The sequence below is a fragment of the Benincasa hispida genome, chromosome 1 (genome assembly GCF_009727055.1).
Source record: "Benincasa hispida cultivar B227 chromosome 1, ASM972705v1, whole genome shotgun sequence".
In the NCBI taxonomy this organism is placed as follows: domain Eukaryota; kingdom Viridiplantae; phylum Streptophyta; class Magnoliopsida; order Cucurbitales; family Cucurbitaceae; genus Benincasa; species Benincasa hispida.
In genome coordinates, this window is record NC_052349.1 from 25,622,206 (window position 1) to 25,645,816 (window position 23,611).

The 23,611-nt window shown below is 33.2% G+C and overlaps 2 protein-coding genes across 2 annotated transcripts; both read right to left on the bottom strand.

Moving 5' to 3' along the window:
* Positions 1-3,045: 3,045 nt before the first annotated feature.
* On the bottom strand, positions 3,046-6,497 carry LOC120089546 (probable aminotransferase ACS12). The gene is made up of 4 exons (XM_039047029.1): positions 5,870-6,497; positions 5,634-5,768; positions 4,805-4,965; positions 3,046-4,694 (listed from the first exon to the last, which is right to left on the bottom strand). Exons 1-4 carry the CDS (start codon positions 6,251-6,253, stop codon positions 3,839-3,841), a joined length of 1,536 nt encoding a protein of 511 aa, XP_038902957.1. The 5' UTR covers positions 6,254-6,497; the 3' UTR covers positions 3,046-3,838.
* A 3,733-nt stretch (positions 6,498-10,230) lies between these two features.
* Positions 10,231-18,174, bottom strand: LOC120091409 (K(+) efflux antiporter 5). Its single transcript, XM_039049423.1, has 20 exons — positions 17,662-18,174; positions 16,275-16,318; positions 15,631-15,698; positions 15,397-15,481; positions 15,213-15,274; positions 15,039-15,114; positions 14,882-14,956; positions 14,337-14,408; positions 14,159-14,242; positions 13,996-14,064; positions 13,800-13,877; positions 13,590-13,678; positions 13,379-13,475; positions 13,242-13,295; positions 12,334-12,429; positions 11,669-11,857; positions 11,515-11,592; positions 11,081-11,125; positions 10,865-10,960; positions 10,231-10,644 (listed from the first exon to the last, which is right to left on the bottom strand). The coding sequence occupies exons 1-20, from the start codon at positions 17,897-17,899 to the stop codon at positions 10,603-10,605; spliced, it is 1,737 nt and encodes a 578-aa protein (XP_038905351.1). The 5' UTR covers positions 17,900-18,174; the 3' UTR covers positions 10,231-10,602.
* Between the last annotated feature and the right edge of the window lie 5,437 nt (positions 18,175-23,611).

The following is a 23,611-nucleotide window of genomic DNA, read 5'->3' on the forward strand; positions in this document are numbered from 1 at the left end:
TAAAAAATAAACGTTCAATACATTAACATAATATGTGTTTATTCTTAAGGTCTTTTATATAGAAATCCCACTTTAAAAATGGTTTATTTTAATTCCTATACTTTCATTTGCTTAAATTTAGTCTAATTAATAGTATTTTTATTACAAATTTTAAAAACATATTCATATATTTTATATCCTTCCATAAAAATTCTTATTACTATCTCAAAATAAATATAGTTCAATTGGCATAGAAATTGGTTATTGACATATCTTTGTGATTCGAATTTTGTACCATCAATTATATTAAAGAAGTTATTGTTATTACTATTTAATCAATTTCAATACAAATTAATTTTGAAGACTAAATTTAAGATTTATTGAAAGTATGAGACTGAAATTAAACAACTGAAAATGTATAGATTAAAATTGAACTAACTTCAAACTATAAAAAAAATCATAATTTAACCAACATCTTATTATGGCTTACTGATTTAAAGCTGACTAAAATTTTTTGAGTTCCAAATAAATTAAGATTTTTCAATTCATTTGTTTTTTTAAAAAAAAATCTTGAAATTTAAAGTTATTTTTCTCAAATGATAGATAAACGATTTTTTTTTTCTTTTGGACTATTATGATAACATTTGCAAGTTTTAAATTTACATAGTTAATTTTGATTAATAGGTATATTAATCGAGGCATTTAATTAAATGTTCTATAATTTAAATATAATTCTCTTCGAATTTGTAAGGGTAAACGAGTAAAGTATCATATTTAATTTAGCGATGTTTACTGGTTCAATTCTAAACACAAATAAAAATTTGAAATCAAATCCTTCTAAAGTCCTAAAGTTTAAAATCATTTGTTGTCGAAATCCTAATGCCATACAGAGCGTTGCATATTGATTTCAATCATATGGAATTAGTGGAACCAAGTAGTTTGGTCATAGTAGGAACCAAACCAATCAAAGAGATATGGTGATAAATGGAACCAATATGTTTTTAGGTATCTGGAATAATTGACCCCCCCGATTTTCCATTTGAAAAGGTTCATCAAAGTCGCATAGCACTAAACCAAACGATAAAGAATGTGTTTTGAGTTTGTTTTTTTATTAGTAGACTAGAATGTAGTTTAATTTAATGGGTTTAGACATGACATGTTGAGTTGAACCAAAACATATCGGTCTACTATTTAAATCGAATCAAACCGATTCCTTGAACTCCTAGTAAGAGCAAAAATTTTAATGATAAAAGGGATAATGTTACATTTTTTTCATCTCATGATTTTTAAACGAGGTCTCTTTAGTTTGGTATTAAATATCAATCAACATCATAATATTTTGATCAATATTTCTACATGTCTATAGACTCGACATTTCCATATGATTATATCATAGGATAATTGCTAAACATAAAAGTAATAAATTAATAGAAAAATTAAAATATCATGAATGTGAATACATTATGAGTTGGTATATGTTTGACTCACCAACATATTCCAACTCAATGTTTGTCCCACCAACTCAATGTTTGCTCCACCCATTGGCCACTATTAACAACTATCACTGCCATACTCTGGGAACCAACTCCGGGCTCTAACAATCACTTCTGATGACAACTTTGACGACCAATTTCATACTCCAACAACCACTTCCGATGACAATTCTAGTGACCTAACTCCAACGACCACCTTCGCACGACCAACTCCAACGAACAATTTTGGACTTCGACAATTACCTCCGACAACAAACTCCAATGACCAACTCTGAAAACCACCTTCATAGGCTCAGACAACCATCCCCGACTACAAACTCCAACGAAAATCACCTTCGAGCAAACAACTCTGACGACCAATTTCAGGTTTTGACAAGCACCTCTGATGACAAAACTCTAGCAATCAATTGCAATACCACTTTTAAACAAATTATGAACTCCGATAACCACCCCCGACAATAAACTCTAGCGAAAGTCATCTTCGATGATCAACTTCAACGATCATCTTCACACGACCAACTTTGGGCTCCAAAAACCACCTTCGACGACAAACTTCAACTATCAACTCCAATACCACCTTCAGGTTCCGAGAATCACCCCCAACTACAAACTCTGGTGAAAATCATCTTTGATAATCAACTTCGACAACCACTTCCAACTATTATAAGACAGATGATTGTTAAAGATGTTGTAAAGTTATTGATTATATAAATAATAGTATTTTGTCTACATTAAGTGCAATATTTATATGTATAAAATTATAAAATATATTTTTATTTAATTGAATTCATATATCAAATGAGTGTTACTAAAACATTTTCCGGCAAGAAATAATGAAAAATGGAGATTTGTTATATAATGATCTTTCAAATTTGGAGGAATTGAAAGTAAAATTATTGAAGAAATGTAGTAGCGTTTCATTGGCTGCTAAGATGATGGTGAGATCCAATTAAAAAAATCATTATAAAGTAAAAATACGGAGCAACAATTGGAAGAAGAAAAATAAATAAAATAAAATTTATAGGGAAAAATAAGGAATCAAAAGTTTTTATTTCTCTTTTGACTTCCAATTTTATTTAACTATATTCCTGCACGAAATGAGTGGATTAATTATTGTTCATTAAAAAAACTTTTAAAAATTAAAAGAACAAAAATTGGAATCTATAATTCAACACAAACATTGATAGAATTATTTAATAAAAAAGTTTCAAAATAAAATTAGTCATCATAAAAACATATTATGAACTTAATTGTACGCTCCAAACACAAACATATGAACTATAAACTCCACAGATATATGCACTTGATAGACATATGTACTCCAGATATTATATTTCAACTTAGAACCCCAAACAGTCCATTTGACTTATTTAAAAATTGTACAATATTAATTTATCGATTTAAATATTTTTTTAATGTTTGATTTTTATGGTTTTAACCTTTTAACTTTAACCTGGTTGAAAAGCATTCTTGCATTGATTATGAATTATGAGCAGTTGAGCACACATAATAATATTTGAACTTAAATGCACAATTTCATCTACCAACCTCAACCTGTTAAACGAAACAGAAATAAATTGCCAATTGAACATTTATTAGAAAAAAACAAAAGTTACAATTTGAAATAATTACAACACCGATATGAATTCTCCTACCCCAAACTCCTACATTAAAAAGAATACATAATGGTTAAATAGAAGAAAAAGAATAAAATTTGCAACTAAAAAGAGACTCAATCTGACTATTCCAACTTACAAAAAAACATTACTGGCAACTAACTACAATTTCTGAAGTCTAATGGTTCTGATCAGAACCATTTAAACCAATTGGAAGAGAGCAGCTTTTGTTCTTCAATATTTCAACCCAGCTTCTGGCTTTCTTTATGGGAAGCTATGAAATGGGCTTCTGTGCTCCCATCAAAAGCAAAACCAATGAAGATTCTGATCAAAAAGGGAAATCAAATCCTGTCACTGATACTTCAAAAGGCTTCTCGAGTATGTGGGGAGGGGTTTTTTTGCAAATTTGCAATGCCTCATTGAACAAGCAGCCTAGCAGGAAAATGTTAGAAGAATTGCAGAGGACACAAGCCATGACTCAAAGATCAGGAAGAAAAAACAACGTATGGGTGCTTTTCACCTTATTCTCTTCAATTATAGAGGATATGTCTCAACTTTCCAAGTTCTTGGCACTCAACATTTCAAACAACATTGTAACTCCCATCAAACTAACATCATCAAACCTTTCCTGGGTAAGATAATCACAATGAAATACGAACAATATGAACAAATCAGTGATATTCGTTTAGGCTCTCGAATGAAACCTGAAAAAAATTTGGTCCTTCAAACTTCTGCTTCCAAAATGAGGACTCAGCTGGGAGACTTGCAAGTAACAGCAATTTTTCTAATCCTTTCAATAACTATTAATAAATCGTCACGAGAAAGTGTAGTGAAACAACATCTAAACCATCCGGGTTCTATGCAATGACAAGCAGATCCAGGAGTCGCATTAATTTTAGCTACATTGAGCAGCTTCTCCCATAATTCAAGTTCCCCTTTCTCACTATAAGAATTCATCAGTCCACTCATATCAGCCCAACAGAAAAAGCCAGCACTGCTCTTCGCACACTTAATTCCCAACTGTTTCAGACCAGCCACAAAAAGAACATACATCTCACGAATTCTCTTTTTGCTTGTCTCCAAGTATTCATTGACAAAGGTTCTGTCTGAAAGCATCAAGGTTACAAGCCGCTGGGTTGGAGCAGAAATCGGGCAAAATCTTGTCATTTTTCTAGCAGCAGCCAAAACATTTTCATTTTGTGAATAGATAACACCAACTCTAAAGCCAGGAAGAGAGAGGTCTTTTGACAGCCCATACACAATATGAACTCTATTCTTGTCAATATCTTCCAAATCAATAATTTCAGCCATGCTCACAAACTCCTCATTTCCATAAACTGACCCTGCAAATATCTCATCAGATACAACATGGATGTTCTTCTCTTGAGCAAAATCTAAAATACTATATAGCATTTCTCGGGGCAACATGTTGCCAACAGGATTTGCAGGATTAGATAAGAGAATTCCTCGAACTTTGACTCCTCGTTTCCTGGCTTGGTTGAATGCTTGCTCGAGAACAGTGATGTTCAAATTAAAGTTGTCAGCACTGCGACAGTGAACTGGTATTAAATCCACTCCAGTTCTCCACTTCATATCTCTATCAAAGCTGCAGGTGACTTTTCTAATTAACTAATCACATACTTGGTAGCTAGACTCCTTTTGTGAGTCAACATTTTCTTAGAAAAAAATTTGGAGAGTAAAGTAGGAGCTACTAACCCAGGATAATAAGGAGTTGGGACAAGAAACGCATTTCCAGGGTCGGCTAAGCAGAAACAGAGTACCTCAACTGCGGCAGTCGCACCAGATGTTAACAATAATTGTGATGGATCAAAAGAAACTCCACCACCCATTACCTGAGACATGAAACCTGCCATAGCCTACAATAATTGAATTGGTTTTTAGACAAGAGCCAGGAACTGAATGCTAACTTGCTAAGAATGCAAGACAACAAAAGCAATATTCAATACACACACAGGAACAGACAGAAAATGGGAATATAACAGGTTTAAGGAACGGCATACAGCAATGAGCAACCCACTTCTTCAATAAAAGATAAAAGAAACTAAGAGAAAACAGAGAAGTTGGATACATAAACTAACCTAAGAATAATTATCAATAAAACCGAGTTAAGAATAACATGATTGATTAAGAAAGAAAACGCAGCATGGTTTAAGATTCTAAGCCTTTATTATCTCAGTACATACCCAAGAATTTAAATTCAGTTTAAACTTTTAACTTTCATTACATTGAGCCCTTCAAAGCCCTTTAAACAACAATGCAGGTATCAGTAAAAGAAAGCAGGACATGGACAATAACATGTATTGCATTTCACAGACGAGTTTTGGTTCATTAACTTCTGATTAAACCCAATCAGAGACATCGTAATATAATTTTCAAAACATTTGGGCAAGGCAAGTTAAATTACATTCACATTCACTCCTCCACTTAACAATCCAAACATTACAGAACCGAAAGTTAAGAGGAAATATGTGTTTCGACCTAAAGAATTGATGGAAAAGGAAAACAAAAAATTAGATATAAGTACCATTTTTAGCTCCCACAATCCATCGAAAGGCTGGTAAGTGGCTATCCCCGTAATATTCAACTCGACGCTATTGCTTCCATTTATGGAACCAGTATAATTCTCCGATATCCATTTCTCAAGTAAATCAAAGCACAACTTCATCCACAAAAAACAACATAATGGAGTTGTTTTAGAAAAGAAACAAAATCTGAATTGAAGAATGAAAAGGGTTCGAATAAAAAATACAAAGAAAATACCCTATTCTCGGACAAGCCAAGCTGAATAATCCCATTCGGATTATCCAACCTATCGTAAGGATCCTCCCGAACGCGATCCAATCCAATATAGTAGGGTGAGTTATTGGGCTTGGCAATCAAACTGGCTCGAGAAGAAAGCCGAACCCGTCCAGTGGATCCACGGGCCAGTAAATTGGAGCGGGAGGAGGAGCGGTGGAGGTCGACGAGGTTAGAGGAAGAGTGAGAATGAGACGGAGGATTCGAGGAGGATGAGTCGGAGTTGGGTGAGCGGTTTCGCTTGAGATATAGTTGGAGGAAGTAGAAGAGAGCACAGGGAATGAGAGAGCCTAATAGGAGACCTCCACGGCCTTGGACTACGCCTTGCAGAGGCACCACAAGCCTCATAGCGGTGGCTCCGCCGCGGTTTCAGGTTGGATGTCAGGAAATACGAATCCGGGTTCGAGCTCCAGGTCGTTTCTGGTTCACCGGAGATGCATGTGAAAGGCCGGCGGCGGAGGGGGGATGTGGAGGGATTGGTGGAGCTTTCAATTTGCGGTATGGATTTGGCAGATGACCATAAGGTTGCCTGCCGATGGCAAAGCTGTGACCCAAACTGATTTTTCCCCTTTGTCTTTTTTATTTCTTTCCCTCATTTATTTATTAATATTAATATTATTTTATTCTATTTTATTTTGAAGTGAATTGTAAGGCGAGAATGCGAGGGAACCTAGGAATCTGGATCATGGAATGGGGGACGGAGGATGATGGCTCAAGTAAATGACTGAAATACCCTTATAATTTTATTCATTTAAATGACCGAAACTATTTTTTGTTATTACTCTTTAATATATATGGATTTATCACTTTCGTCTCCATCTTCTTTAAGAAAAATACTTACCCGTTGTAAAATTAAAAAGGAAACACGGATATGGAGAAAATATAATATAATAATATATTTATATAATAATAATAAATAAATAAAATAACTAAAATGATAAAATTGGATAATATATAAATTGGAGTGTAATTCTCACCAATGTAAATATCGCTACAAAATCCACAAATGACCACTTGTGGGAAGTGGTGCACTTGGACACTATGTATAGAATGACACATAGCAAATATATGTGATAATGAGAAAATGACACTCAGGCATTACACTAATGGGCATCTATTATTTTTATATAATATTTATAATACTTTCCCCAAATTAGTCACTCATTTCTTTTAGATTTTTTTTTCATATATAAGGCAACAAATAAGTAATTCTAAAAAAAGTATTTCAAAAACATGTATTTTGATATCCAATCCAATTATTTCATTTAAGTAACAAAATCAAACTTGAAGTTTGAACATCTTGATGCCACCATGTGTTATATTCACTAGAGATTTAATTATTATTTTCTTTAAGCCCACCGAAGAATAAAAGCTATAAACATTGACAAAATATCTTAATTTCACATATCAAGCGATATTATATTCAATTTGAATTTATGTTTATTTTATTTCAATCTTACTCTATTTTTTTTAGAAAAATATTGTTAATCAAATGAATCTCCATCTAATTAAGATTTAACCCACAAAATCTGACATTGATGTGTTAATTTCAATGATTATGAATGTAAACCTTTTAACTTAAATTAAAAAAAATAATAATTGACAAAAAAAACTACTTTCTTGATAAAAATCTAAAAAATTAAACAAAATTGAATAAAAAAAATCTAAAAACTTAACGTTCAATCTAGAAGTAATAGCGTGATGGTTCCACAATTGATTTCTGTGAGTAAGGAAGCAATTGAGTTTATTAAAAAAAATACAAATGAAAGATTCAACAAAGAAAAATCACTTTTATCTCCCTAAATCTATGCAAACCAGATTTAAGTATTTTACCCAATAAAATTCTAAAAAATCAAACAAAATTGAATAAAAAAACTAAAAACTTACCGCTCAATCAATAAGTAATAGTGAGATGATTCTACAATAGATTTGTGTAATGAAGCAAGTTTCTACAAAAAAAAAAAAAAGAAAAAAAAAAGAAAAGAAAAAAGAAAAAGAAAAAGAAAGAAAAATAATGGATACAAATGAAAGATTCAACAAAAAAAAAAAAATCAATTTTCTTTACCTAAATTCATGCCAATCCAAGATTTAAGTTTTTCTCTTGATAAAAATCTAAACAATTAAATAAAATAGAATCAATAAAAAGTAAAAATATATCACTCAATCAAGAAGTAATAGTGGACGAGGAAGTAATTGAGTTTCTTAATATATATANATGGAGAAAATATAATATAATAATATATTTATATAATAATAATAAATAAATAAAATAATTAAAATTATAAAATTGGATAATATATAAATTGGAGTAGAATTCTAACCAATGTATGACAAGTAGGATATGGACTTACATGGACACCAAATATGAATAATTATAAGACATATGAACAACATGAAAGGTAACACATGGCGCATCTATTTATTATTATAATATTCATAATATTATCTACCATTATTGAGATTCTAATTTATGTGGGGTTATCACTTTAGACTCTCATTTTTTTTAAAAAAAAAATAATAATAAAATAAAATAAATAGTCAATTGAAAATTCCTAATAGTACTAACATATAAGTGTATTATTGAAAAAAAAAATCTTATTATTATTCCTTTACTACTGTTACATCAAGTGAGTAGAGATCAATATATTATAATTGACATAAAACATATACTTTCGACTAAAAAGTCAAAGGTCCGAATTTACCCCTTGCATATTGAAATTCAAGTTAGCATATGACACAAACTTGCTAGTTTCTTTTACTAAAAAAAAGTATAAGAAGTATAAAAATTCTTAAGAATATAAAAAAAATGTAAAAAGAACTACAAGGTGGACATGCACAAAAAAGTTCTTTTTTACATTGTAGTTGTATTAACGTTCTAGTTCGACACAACATTTAAAAAGTGAGATATTAAAAAATTTGACCACTTAATTTGTTACCTTTTAGTTATATACATAATATATAATAGGAGTATGCAACGGTCAGTAGGAGTTGAGTTTCCGACCAAATTGTCACCGAATGGACTATGACCGGTCTAGTAAATATTCAAACTAACCCCAACCGTCGAGAAGTGCAAATCGATCATTAGTTAGTTGGTCTAATTCTTCATTTTTTTTAAAAAAAAAAGCCAGTTTGGATTTTTCCCAAACTGATGCCAACCAAGTTCATCTTCTCCAACCAACCAACTTCGATTCGACCAGCTTGGTTTTTCGATCCCTTGTGCTCGTCCCTATATGCAAATTTATTAATATTTTAGATCTAATAAAATTGATACTATCACACATATTGATGTGTGAAGGCATGTCTCATCCCACTGATAATATATATAATATCAATTTCCTACATTTCACTCCATCACCACCTTTCAATCGGGAAAGAGGGCAAGACAGGGCAACTAAACTATGCCTATCTATATTATTTAAGATTTAATATATTAACAAAAGAAATCAAAGTTTCACGAGGAGTTGAACCACCAACGAAATAAGAATCTGGGAGAATGCCAAAAGATTGTCTTATCATCTACTTTACCAGGTATTATTCTAAAAAAAACAACCCTTCATAATGGTAATTTCATAATTTCATTTGTAGATTATATTTCTACAAAGCTATGATTCTCATCTACTAGCAACTTGTCCTGTCTCAAAATAAAAAGACCGTCGTGTCTTTTCAAAATTTAGACATGTCCATGGATAAAGTTTACAATAAAAGAAAATGAAAAACTTATGTAACAGTTTACGTGATAAACTAAGACAATTCATATAACACTGTGATGGTACATTAATAGCATGTTAATTACGTCCACAAATAGAGAGAGAGTCGTTTATTATTAGAAAGAAAATGTCAGATTTCAAATTACAAAGGCGCCTCTAGAGCTAGAGAATTTATATAAAATGCCCCTTTCTAAAGTCTAGAGACATCTTTCTAAACTGAAATATGACATTTTCTCTTTAATAATAAAACAACTCTTTCCCTCTATCCATGGATGTAGCTTACACACGGTTATAAATATCCATCTTAATTCTCCACTATTTATGCTCTCTATTCATGTTTGATGGTTGATTTCATACCCACAAAGTTTATATACTTGGTAAAACACTTTATTTATTTTGTTTATTCTACAATATTTGAGGTTAAAGAATTTAAATATTTAATATTTTGATCAATGACATGTGTCTCTTAACCATAATAGCAACTATATACCTGAATAAAACTTGGGAGATGAAAATCTATGAGGTATTAATCATAGCAACCATTTGATATATAATCATTCAATGTTTTTTTCCGAAGTAACACTCATGTTAAACAATTAGATATATAATGAGATATGGTTTCCTGATCTGGGAAGGATTAAACATAAAATATGAATCAGAATCCATGTACTACCGTAACTGGTCACAGTTTTCAATAGTGAGCATACTGTTCAGCTTGGGATATTCAAATTTAACCCCTCAAAAAGACATTTGAGAATCCTATAATTAATGTTTCCTATTTACAGCTATCAGAGAACTCTATTTTCCGTTTTCACTCCCAAAAAATTATATGTACTTTTCTGTACATTAACCTAGCTGAACCAATGGTGAAACTAAAGCAACCTAGAAAAGAATCTCCGAAACCAAAATCGATTAAGGCTGAGAAATCGGCTCTGATATTCACAAATCTTTCACAGGAGGTAAGTTGACTATACTACGTTTAATGTTGAGTCACAACATTCTGTTATGTGCTTCAATCATTGATGCTTTCTCCTGCAGAAATAAAGTTGGAAAAAGGAAATTTGGAAGTAAATAAACCAATCCCTCCCTAAAAGATTAAGTGCCGGTTTGGAATGATTTTCTATGCCTAAAAATTGTTTTTCTTGTGACAAAAAGAGTTTTTAAGCACTTAGATAGTCATTCCAAATCGACACTAACAGGATGATGACGATTGTAATCTAAAGATTCGGGTGAGGGAGAGAGAGAGAGAAACCTCATTTTGTATGTTGTTTTCAGAGGGGAACCAATGCATGAGAACCCCTAAATTTAACACGGCAGGAATCAATTTGAACAGAAGAGGGGTGGTCACCTGTGCATCGTCATATTTAGACTTTAAACACACTAGAAAGCATACGGACAGTTCCCCCTCCCCTGGCTCACCATAAGAGCAGGAAAGAGCATCACAGTACAATATGCAATAATAACTCACCAGACTAAGTGCCGTTGTTCCAAGAAGAAGCAGATAAACTTTCCCCTGGGTAGTAGGAAATAAGAAAAAGTATCAATTACTACGAGGCAAATAAAAATGATAAGCAATCATTCAGATGCATAAAGGATTCAAATGAAGATGGCCTATTGAGGGGGAACTACATTCCTAAAAGTTTCCAGAGGAAGCTGTTGGGGGCAATATGTATTATTTTATCACTCTAACTTTATGTTCGTGTGGCCAGAATATAACAATGAAATCTCCTAGTCTACTATTGCAAGAACATTATTTAAATGCCTGAGATTCATTACTACATACAGAGTGTTGTTAATGCTTGAGACTTCACACTAAGGCTAAAAACGTGATATGTGAAGGCCTATCATCATATTTTGTCTGCGTGTCACATAAGATATGAGGAAGTTAGAGAGGGAGGTTACCCCAATGAGATGAAGATTTGAAGCACGACTTAGGAGAACAAAAGCAAATTCTCCAATTTGAGCAAGCATGATCCCAACCTAAGAGTTGAGGTAAATAACAAGATTAGAAAATCATGAAAGTAAGTTCTTCATGAAAATGAGTAAACAAGCCTACCTGGAAAGAAGTCCTAATACTGTATCCAAATGCCTTTGCAACAACCATAGCAACTGCTGTCTTGACAAACACAACCAGCATTACAGATGCTAGCAAAATGTCCAAATGACTCCACAGAAAATGTACATGAATGAGCATTCCAATACTTGAAAGGAACAAAGCTGCAAACAAATTGCGGATTGGTTCCACCTATAAAGCAAGAGACCATCAAACTTTAACCATCACACCAATTTAATAGCCCAATGTTAGAAGAAATATGCCTCGCGTAAGAAGATAAAATGACAAAATTGCAGCATGACACCATGCTACAAAAGATGGTTAGTATCTTACAGATTAGAAATCTGAAAAGAAACAACAAAGTAGTGAACAGCTCAATATAGACTTGTAAAAAAACATGGTCCTTTTTAAATAACCGTAGGTGTCTATGCTAGCTCAGCAACCGGATTAATCCTTTCCTGACATTCTGATATGCTTTATATTACTTACTCTAATTTGAACCCGACTTCACAAGAATCAAAATTACAGCTTGCCACTTTTACTGTTGGACAACTCAGAGTGATATGAAGATTTAAAAAAGTATAAACTAAAGACAGAAATCTTTGTCCATAAATCATCACATCGAGCACAAGTCAGGAAACTGGCAGCATGCATTGTCATTGGAATACCTGATCTAAAGTATGTTGACCGAAGTCGGTGGTAGATATCATAACTCCAGCTACAAAGGAACCCAACTCAAGACTGAGGCCCAGCTTATCACTGCACTGAAAAAGGATAAGAGATGCACAAATATTAATTTGATTTCAATATGTAAATACAAAGCAATATATTGCAGTTTATGTCATGTCACAGCAATTCAACAATCCCAGAAACTGGTCCAACCTTCCAAAAAAAAAAAAAAAAAACACTATTATATAATTCTATTAAAGCCTTTTATATCAATTTTATTGTGAGACCTTTCCAAGCTCAATATCTCGACCTTCAAATGCAGATTTAATTATTCGAATAAAAAGAAATTAACAAAACATATATAGTACCACCAGTGAAATATTAACATTGGATATTAGGCAGAAATAGTAAATGCAACAATAGAATCAATTTCTTTTCCAGGTTTTCTTCCTTTACTTATTCTTCCCCACATTCTCAATGTCTTCAGGCCTCTCAACCCAATACCCACTATCACATACGTTGCAATTCCTTAATCCATTACCTAAATTCAAGTTTCTCACCAAACTCATAATGGATCAACTTAACTTCTAATCTTCAGCGTTTACATCCATCATCTATAATCAGTATATAACTAGAAGTATAAAACAGGTGAAAGAAACAAATTTAACGATATTGTGTACTCTTTGCTGCTACAATGAAGGGATTATCCACTAAAGAACATCTAGTAGTCAAATCAATTTTAGAATGATGCATATTGGCTCAATGGCATCATTGATCAATCTAAATTGGACAGTAAACAAGGTAAAAGAACTAATAAATAACTCAACAACAAACAAGAATCATCTATTTAATGTCAGGTTTAATCAATAAGTAGCCAGGGCATGGAAAATTAAACATATGGCTTTACCCAAGCAGACAGCAAACAAAATGCCACAGCAGCAAGCTGATACAACTCATTTGTCTGAATCACAGAAAAAAGAAATGATAAGCTTACTAGTCAGTCCAAAAACAACGCTAAGAAAAGAACCCAGCTTAATGACTCACTTGAGACGACAGCTGCATCATCAACTTAAGAAAGCGGGGAACAAATGACCATGACAAAATAGATGCGGCTGTGAGATATACTGACAACACCAGTAGCCTGTAAACAGGGCACATCATAAGCACTCAACATCTATAAGAAAGCACAGGATTATCAAGCAAAGCCAGAAATATATAAAAACCATATGTGTTGAAGGCAAGGAGATTAACTTACAACTTTCCCATAGATATCATTCCTAAGATAAGACCATTGTGACCACCCAAAACTGGGAGCAAGGCAAATAACAAACCAACGGCACAATCCTGAATACATCAGGATAAATAAATAGATAAAGACAGTACAAATTCAAGACCTCTATCCAATCTAAAATGCTATTTCTGAGTATAAATGATCCATAATAGGAAAGATGGGGCAAAATAATACCTGTAAGATGAGTGTTCCAATAGTAACTTGACCATGAAGAGTATTACTGCTATTCCGTTCTACCAAGAATTTCACCACCTAATAAATGAATATGCAAATTAGAACCCCACATGCATGGTGTTCACTGTTCAGTGATTTAGTGTCAGCCAAGGCATAAGAGATGGTTAAGGCAGTTAGAAAATGTCCTAAAAGTTACCACTGCTGTAGATGACATTGATAGAAATGAACCAACAAATACACCCTCGGACAATTTAGCTCCACTTAACTGCATAAATGGGAAAAGTGAGATGGTAATGAACATCTTCACAGGTGTCTAGCCTCACTCTTCCAGAAATGAAATGTAGAGATTTTGATATTACCATGGCAATGATACCACACAAGAACATAAATATGATGATCTGTAGAAAACCTCCAAAAACAGCCACAGCTCCCACAACTTTTAACTGCACAAAAAAATTATGTATATGTCTAGTTTTTTAAAACATAGAGGGAAAATTTTAGTGCGTAATGAAATAAAACTTTGAAGTAAAAGTGTACCTTTGTCAAAGAAAACTCCAGTCCTAAAGCAAAAAGAAGAAATACAACACCAAATTGTGCCACTGTCTCAACCTGAGATTAGACCTTGTTTTTAAGCATTGATAGAATTTCAGACATCTATTATTGGATACATCCAAATATACAAGAATGTAATGACTTGTTAGAAACATTTCCAAATAAGATAGCCTTTATTTATATTTCAAATAAAACTACAGACATTGTTTATGAGCAAAAGTGAGGAACATTAAAATTTTGCACAGGAATGAGGAAGAGGTAGGGAAAGGGTGGTAATTAATGAGTGGTAAATTTTTTTCTTTTTTTTTTAGAAGAAGAAGAAGAAGAAGAATTCGAAGAAGAAGAAGAAGAATTCGAAGAAGAAGAAGAAGAATTCGAAGAAGAATTCGAAGAAGAATCTTTTAATGTAGCGAAAAAGGGTCTCCACAAGCAAGCCTTTAAGCATGGCAGCAGGAGGATAATGTGGCATATAGCATAAAGTCAGATAGACGTAGCCAAAGCACATGCATTACTACATGTATGAAACAGACCTGCACCATTTCATTGATGAATTTTAGACCTCCCGGTCCAATGATTGATCCCGCAAGAAGATAGCCCACAATAACCTAACAGATAATCCAACAAGTTTGTAATACTACTTTTGCATACAGTAGGCAGTGAAGTAGGAAAAAAAGATTGCGTACTAACAGGTTGCCCTAAACAAGAAAAGATAATTCCTCCAATTGCGGCAGAAACAATAACCACCACCAAGTCTGAGATCAATCTGCAAGAATGGGATAAATGGAACATGGAAAATATCTCAACAACTCTAAAATAAAATTTTAGTGCAGCAAATTCAAAATGAGAAAGATAAAATCTAACCTCAAATCTACTTGAAGTACTGGATACTTTGACTTCTTGTTTGACATCACAAACACATTGTCCTACAATCATACAAGATAAACAATTTACCATTTAAAAAGACAAGGAAAACATATATAGAATGTCAGTCGTAGTATCCATACAGTATCAAATACTAAAACTCATTTCAAAGTTTCAAACTTACTTTTTTATCAATCAACGTTGTAACATCATCAGATTCTTCATTTTCCAGAGAAAAAACATCCTGAAATTGGAATGCTCTTGTCCCACTGTCCAATAACAGAAGAGAGTAAGTGAGAAATTTCGGGAATTGAGAGCATGTAACAATAACTCCAACAGTGATATGTCCCAAAAGATTCAGTCGACTTTAATAGAGCAATTCAGTACTGAAGACAAAAGCAACTTTATAGTTCCATACTTTGCCTTTTGACTATCATTTTTCTTGCCCTTCTCATGTGTGATTTTAGCTACCGTCTCCAGTTCTGCCTGTAGATATAAGAAGTAAGAATATCTGACATTTGAGACTTCAAACAAATCTTAAAAAATTTATCAGAGATGAGTTACAATAATATCAAAAACTTATTGGCTAGCAAACAAGCTAATCAAAATCTTATGAGGAAGGGAACTTAACTGAAATTTAGTAATGTGATTCCGAGTTTAGCAGTGCCAAAACATGATAACTATTGCTATATGAAACATCCTATCAAACAATTTGAAGGCCAGATGAAAATATCTTTCTGGATATCTACACCCCAAAGAAAAACTAACATTGCCATCATCTCGTCACATACACTCCCCACACAATCCACATGGAGATATGAATGACCTTCCTAGCAAAACTAATCATTTAAAAGGTTCCTCCTTACCAAAGAGAATGCCTAACCTGTACCTTACCAAAAAGAATGCTTAACCTGTACCTTAGGAAAGATATACTTATGCGGCTGACTTAAACATCACAATTAACCAAAGAAATTCTTTGAAAAATGACAAAAGAAGCCCAAAAACAACTTTAAAAGTAGACCAGTTCTAAGCTTTAATTATTTCATGGGATATAAAACCAACCTCCTGATCAGCAACACTGCTATTAAAGCTGCTTCCACCAGAACCTAGTAAAAGTAGAAGGAAAATTCAAATATTAATTGAGCACTTCTAGAAAGGAATATACATATATATATAATAACAACAATAATAATAAAAGAGATATTAATTAGGAAGCTAAACCAAGGGATGACGAAAAAATAGAGTAATTTCATCTTTTTCAAGCATTATTATTCATCGTGCATACTCAATTGAATGATGGTAAATTATCCAAAAATCACATAAAAAAATTCACCATATAAATGATCAGATGCTTGCTAAAAGTCAAAACATTAAAGAGAACAACAAAAACACCACTCTGTTGGTCCATGTGCATTTGACACCTTTGAAATTTGCAACAATACAGGTACTAGTTTCTTCCTAAAGCCACTACAAGTTCATTAGTTGAAGGATATCTGTTTGTATTATCTTTTTGGGTAATTTAAGAGTAAGATTTTGAAAGCTCAGAAACAGGTATCTATTGGCTTGTCCTTGTCTTAAATCATTGAATTAGAACTTAAAACACTCTCCCTCCCATGGGACCATGTGCAAACGCATATTTGTTCTGACTTGCAACAATCTCTTGAATCTCTTCATAAATCCTCTTGCTACTCTACTCTTGACATATAATCCTGTGCTTATCTTAAAATCTGAACATATGAATCTCTTTATACACTTCCTTACAGCACATTCTTTCCCGATAACACACACTAAACACAAGCTGCCCTATTGAAGCATGACCATAATTACTTCTCATCTCACTGTTTGATTGCAAAGTATTGCTGACTACTCTATCTCAATACACAATAAGAATGCCTGTTGCAAGTAATTTCTATCATCTATCCTTTCTTCTCGCAGTAAACACTCACTGTTAAAAAAACTGTCACTGTATGTTTTCTCACTGTAAAGCAATGTATTTGCCGATTACTATATATACTCTTTCTATCCTGTTTGTATTCTCACTTTCTCTTCAAAACACTCAGACTCCCTCTCAAATAACAACCAAACGATACGAAATTGTTAGAATTGTATGCCGATCTATTTGAATAAAAATAAGAATGGGCTATCAATTTGCATTTAAGTTGTTCGATTTTTCAACCCCAAAAGAAAGAAAGAAAGAAAGAAAGAAAAAAGATAGTAGTAAATGAGACAATGAACGTTTTCTTTTAAAACAATGAAAATAAGAGGACACGAAGCAGCAAAATGAAATGGGAAAAATCTCATAATCAAAATCAAACTGATCATCAAGACCATAAGTCCATATTAACTTGGTCCAGTAGAAAGTAATGAATATTTCTAAGTTCAAACAAAGCGCTGAAAATTTCAATTCCCGTGTTCTGGGAGAGGAGGAAAGAGAGCTGAAGTCCCAAACCTTCAGGCAGATCATTTTCAGAGAACTCCTTCTCAAGAACCTTATCGAACATTTGGGCAATGCTACCGTCACCAGAAGTCGGAGCCGTCGAGTTTATCAAGTTTCCATAAAATCTCTCCCTAATTTCCTTATCCGATCTGGCTGTGACATGAATTTGCGCAGAAATTAAAACCACAACGATACAGAGCCACGATCCAATTGCTCCTCCTCTTCTCACCATAAGGTACCGAAAACCCATAACAAAAGTTGAAAACGTAGGAAACAGAAAGAAAGTTCTCTCTCAAATTTCAAAATGCTTCGAGTCCATGAAGGAGCGAGAGAGAAGAGAGAGGAAATTCGGTTAATTTCAAGTAATCTTAGATGAATTTGTGGGAAAGTACAGGAATAATTTGATCGAATTTGGTGGATTTCAAATAATTCTGTTCAATTGTTCTTGAATGGGATCTTTTTGATTGCTGATGATTGCAGATTGCAATATCGAGTGGCGGGATCGATGAAGCTGGTGGCTTCATTTAGACCAAGTTGTTGCGTCGCATCGTTAGGTAGTGGGGCATCACACCAGGAAAATCCCATCTCACGTCACACGCTTTACTTCGCACGTGCGCTGCACCTTCTCTCTCTCTCTTTTTTTTTTTTTAATGAAAAAGATAGTTAAAGAAAAGAATAAACTTTTACCTTTTTTTTTTTTCCTTTATGTTTAAATAGTCAAATTTTACTTTTAACTTTTAACAAGTTAATCAAATTTTGATTCTAGAGTCCTAAGCTATTGATTTTTTCTTTTTAACAATATATAGATTGGAGAAGCAAAATTTATATGGATAGTATAAAGTTTATTTCAATTAATATAAGTTGAAGTTGAAAGTTTTTTTTTTCTTTTTCTAGAGAAAAGAGAACATACCCTATGTAATTCCATCAAATTTCAACCTAAATAAGGGAACATCACTACAATATTTTTTTTTTCTAGATAAAAAGAGATACTCCGTGAACAAATAGCTAAGGAATGAGTGTTACAAAGTGAAAAATCAACAATAATAAAAGGTGTGAACCAATGAGGCAAATCATGCTGTCATTCTACACTTCTCTCCTAAGCCCAGGCCCAAGAAGCCAGTTCATGGGCTACTTGATTGCCCATCCACGAATTGATCTCTTCAAGAATGCCTCCAATGAGTGAGTTCAACCCAGCCTCAGCCTACGCAAACCCACATTATAAGTCAATTTTACCCCAAACAGAAGGGCTAAAGCTTCAGATTCAGTCACTCCAACACCATTTGGTAGGCAATTGGTAGCAACCACCACCACCTCCCCATTCGAACCTCTGATGATCGCACCAATCCCAGTCCTCATCGAATCAGGTCAACACGCTGTATCAACATTAAGCTTAAACTACCCAATCGCAGGTGGCATCCATCTGATGACACTTTCCCCAGCCGGCGAGTGAGCCATTCTAGTCACGGCTGAAGAATTGGATTGTCGACCGTGGGGTTTCTCCGGATTTGGGCTTCACAAAAAGTAGACAAGTACGCTGAAATCCAATCTGCTCCGATGGAGATCTCAGCAATCGAAATCGAGTGCACTCTGTTATTCCGGTCAGTCAATAGGGCCCAACACCAGAAAAGCTCAAGACGCAGATGATTATGCTAAACTTCCCCCAGGCAAAAAAGACAACAGAGCAACCCACTTTCATTAAATCGGTCCAATCCTCAGGTAATAAAATTTTTCCACAGCTTTTTAGCCCTTATACAAGAGATTAATACGTGATCAATAGATTCATATCAAGCGGCCACAAGTCACACCAAGCGCGAGAATGAACACTCTTAGCACATAATTTTGATTGGTGGGTAAAAGGTTGTGAAACACTTTCCAGAGGAAAATCTTGATCTTATTAGGGATAGATAATTTCCATAGATTCTTCCACCGTTGAGGCTTCAATAGAGTTGTTAATAAATAGTTTATAAGCACTTTTTGTACTAAATAACCCGCTCTTGGAAAAATGCCAAATCCATCTGTCTGGCTGCAGCGTGTAACAAATAGGAATCGATAAGATCACCTTTCTATCCTCAAAGAATACCCCATTGATTCTAAAGACATTCCACCTCCCCCCCATCAATAAAATGGCTAACCTTCAAATTTTTCCAACCAGTCCGTGGTAGAGCGATTGGGCGAAAAAAATGCTCTCGCAGGAGCCGAGGAGATCCAAATACTTTTCACTTAGATATTTCAACGAATGGCACAATACCATTCCATCTTAAGCAATTACATCGATCATTAAACAAATTTAGCATCATATCCTCACATCTGTACGTGAACTTTTAATATACAGAAACATTTCAAATCAACTATTTGAAATTGGTTAAACGGTCAACTTTTATATTGACTTCACTCATAATGAGCAAGTATAAATAAAAATAGATAAATACCCATGTTTCATTTTCTTGTCTATACAAGAATATTGCCATCGTTCAAAGTCATTGGTTATGATACTATATCAAACCTTTATTCTCAAAGATCTCAATAAATTTATTTCTCAAATGAACATCACAATTTTACGATCCTTTTGCAAATCAATCTTTGAAAAAAAATTTCTTGAAATTGTGTAGATGCATTGAACTCCTTTTCATATAAGAAGTTATTTATTTTTACATATCTCATATGCAACAATGAATCAAATAATATATAAAGACTATGTTATAGAAAACTAGTTAGAAAATGGATTTACCGTCCATTTTAATCCAACAGTTCTAGCGTTGGTTTTCACCGCTTTCAAGTTTTCATTTTCTAAATCCATTCATATCCTTTGAGTTTAACCCCATCAATGAAAATCTACAAAAATCTGATTGAGATAAAATACACTACTTTATCTCAAATTTATGACTTTAACAAAATTTCTCTTTGTCAACTATTGTCATCCAGTATGACAGCCTTAACTTCCAATAAGTCACAAGAAAGATTGAGTCATCACATAACTCTCCCACTACTATATAGTTTATAAGTTTTCATTTTGTCTTCTCATATTATAATGAAAACTTCAAGTAAACCTTTGCAAAGGTTGAGTTATCTCACAACTCTTCCACTATGATGAATATTTATCCATTTGACAATTAGAAATTGATGTTCAAATGAAAATAAATGGTTAACAACACTAGTTAACTATTAAGTGGTTTTATTTGGAACTAATTCATCAACATAGTTGGACCCTTTTACAGGTCTGCAACCTTTAACCTTTCAAATGAATTAATATTTGTCACACAAATATATCATTTTATTTTGGACTAAAAGGTCATTTTTAAACTCCACAAGGACTACTTACATCTAGGCATACTTTTGAACATTTATTTCACCAAGAGTTTGTTTTGACACAAGTATCTCAACTTACCCAAAAACTGAAATATCATAAACTAGTTTTACAATACTTTCATAATCCAACATTGTTTTGCAAACATTTTGTGGAGGAAATAACGTTCAAAATTGTAATCTCCATTGCATATCCTTAGTGGAGTCATACATCAGTGTACTTTTAAAAGATAAGGACTACGTTTAACAAAGAACTTAAAAAGTACTAAGTTCAACAAGGCCACATTTCTCCTACTACAACACAATTTCATCCAAATTATATCTAATGCTCGAAGTTGAGATCTCATCTCATCTCTATCAATGAGGCTTAGTACAACAAATATCCTACACTAATCATTATGATCTTATCGTAATGTCACTATGCTTGCTTAACTGACTAAAACTTTAGTCTATTTCTTTTGAACACTTCAAAGAAAATAATACTTAGATTGCATAAGATACATTTATTTATAAATACTCATCAATCATATTAATGACTTATTTATGAAGTCAATTTTATGCTTTCAATCACAAGGCCACCTGGGTCAAAAATAAAAAAGTCCAACTTTGGCCAAGTAACCTTATTCAATAAGGTTTTATTAACACCTGCATGAGAAGCAAGACTTTTGACAAGTAATAATAATTTAACTCTAATTATTTGAGAATTACCTGCAACAGTCATTTAAAAGCCAAAGACATGTACCCCTTTATGAGAATAGAATTTGTCTTTCTTTGTAGATTCATTAATCCTTATACTCTCTCAATTTATTATGCAAATGTGTTGACCTTTAGCACTTAAAAATGTATTTATTTAAAGCTGAACATATTTTCAAATTAATTTTTGAAACATACTTTATCACTAAAACCATTCGTACTCTATGAATTATTTAATAATAAAGTTTGGAGAAATTGAATTTCTCTTATGGTGATAATAGTATCATATTCAGCATAAATAAAAACATTTTAATGCCTCCCACCACTTTAATTGAGATGAGCTTTTCGTTACCAACTAGTAGAACTATTCCACTGAATTAACTGAGATGGCAATAACAAAAAATCCATTATAGGCCAAAAGGAACAACCTAGACTTACATAGTAAGTCGGTCTACAGAACCCAAAACAGGGGCTCTGATACCAACTGTAACAACCCCACTTCTTAGGACAACTAAAATGAGAATTGTTACTGTATACATGCATAAATATTCACATTGAGAAAAATAAAATAAATTAACATGATTTTGGACTGCTTAAGTGTATAAGAAACTATTCTGCCATTATTTCAAGATTTTAAATCGTTTGACCTGGGTAACTCTTAACATGAAGTAAATAATAAAAGAAAAAAATAAATAAAATAAAATAAAAATTTGAGAAAACATCAAGGTTCAAATGCAGAAGTGATTCTAGTTCCTTTGGCACTGTTACGGATTCTCTTGTCAGTCACTCGAGTATCCTTGCTTTTACCTTAAAAAAAATAAAGATAAAGATTAAGTATAAAATACTCAGTAAGTGATCTCATTACTAGGATCGGGCTATGCATCCACGAGCAGAGAATGATGACCCGTGGCTCAAACAACTACATCTATCTTAGATGATGAAAAGAAACCAAAAGACGTATTGTCTTGCCTTGACTTGCATGTCTAGTGGCCTGATGGCACACCATCAAACATGGAAAAATAACATGAACGTAAACCTGTCGATTCACGCATGTCTAGCGGCCCGTAGGCACACCGTTAAACATGGAAAAATAACATGAACGTGAACCTGTCGACTCACGCATGTCTTGCGGCCTGTAGGTACACCGTCAAACATGAAAAAATAACATGAACGTAAATATGTCGATTTACGCATGTCTAGCGGCCCGTAGGCACACCGTCAAACATGGAAAAATAACATGAACGTGAACCTGTTGATGAGATGGTTGAAGTGGCATCAGGTCGAGTCACTTAGTTCCGAGCAAGGAATGCATGGCGAGGCTGAGGACTCCGACGGGTGGTGACTCCGGCTTGAGGGTGGGCAGCGACGACGACTAGGGCAGAGGTTTTTGAACACAGAAGAAGAAAAAAGTGAAAACAAAAACGCGAGGGGGGGGGGTTTGCGAGTCTGCACGGCTGAGGGAGAGAGAGAAAAAAAACAATTTTTTTTTCCTTTCCCACATGTAAATATAAATATAACTTAAAACCCTTCCTTTTCCTTTTTAAATTCAAATTCCCATTCCTCTTCCATTATATATACATACATACATATATATATACATACATACATATAATAATATACATACATACATATATATATATATATACATACTACATTATATATATTATAATATATATATATTAATATTATATATATATATATATATTCTTTTAAAACTCCCAACAAACAAATTTAATTATCTCCATAGATAATCAAATCTCCAAATGCAAGCCAAATTAAAACTTAATTAATTTTGAATAATTAAAATGTATTTTAACTTGGCCAAATACATAAATCCCAGATTCTGATTTATCCAAGTAGTCCAACATAAATTAAAGCTTAATACAAAATAAATTAAAGCTTTAACTACAAAATAGATTGGGGTGTTACATTCTACCCCCTTAAGAAACTTTTGTCCTCGAAAGTC

Excerpts from the sequence above, each read along its gene's own strand:
- LOC120089546 (XM_039047029.1), bottom strand. The coding sequence starts at position 6,253 with ATGAGGCTTGTGGTGCCTCTGCAAGGCGTAGTCCAAGGCCGTGGAGGT. Across the intron at positions 5,769-5,869 it reads TTGGCTTGTCCGAGAATAGG|TTGTGCTTTGATTTACTTGA; the intron begins GTATTTTCTTTG and ends TTGTGGATGAAG. Across the intron at positions 4,695-4,804 it reads CCAACTCCTTATTATCCTGG|CTTTGATAGAGATATGAAGT; the intron begins GTTAGTAGCTCC and ends AGTCACCTGCAG.
- LOC120091409 (XM_039049423.1), bottom strand. The coding sequence starts at position 17,899 with ATGGGTTTTCGGTACCTTATGGTGAGAAGAGGAGGAGCAATTGGATCG. Across the intron at positions 13,679-13,799 it reads TTGGAACACTCATCTTACAG|GATTGTGCCGTTGGTTTGTT; the intron begins GTATTATTTTGC and ends TGATGTATTCAG. Across the intron at positions 11,126-11,514 it reads CAAATCTTCATCTCATTGGG|GGGAAAGTTTATCTGCTTCT; the intron begins GTAACCTCCCTC and ends CCTACTACCCAG.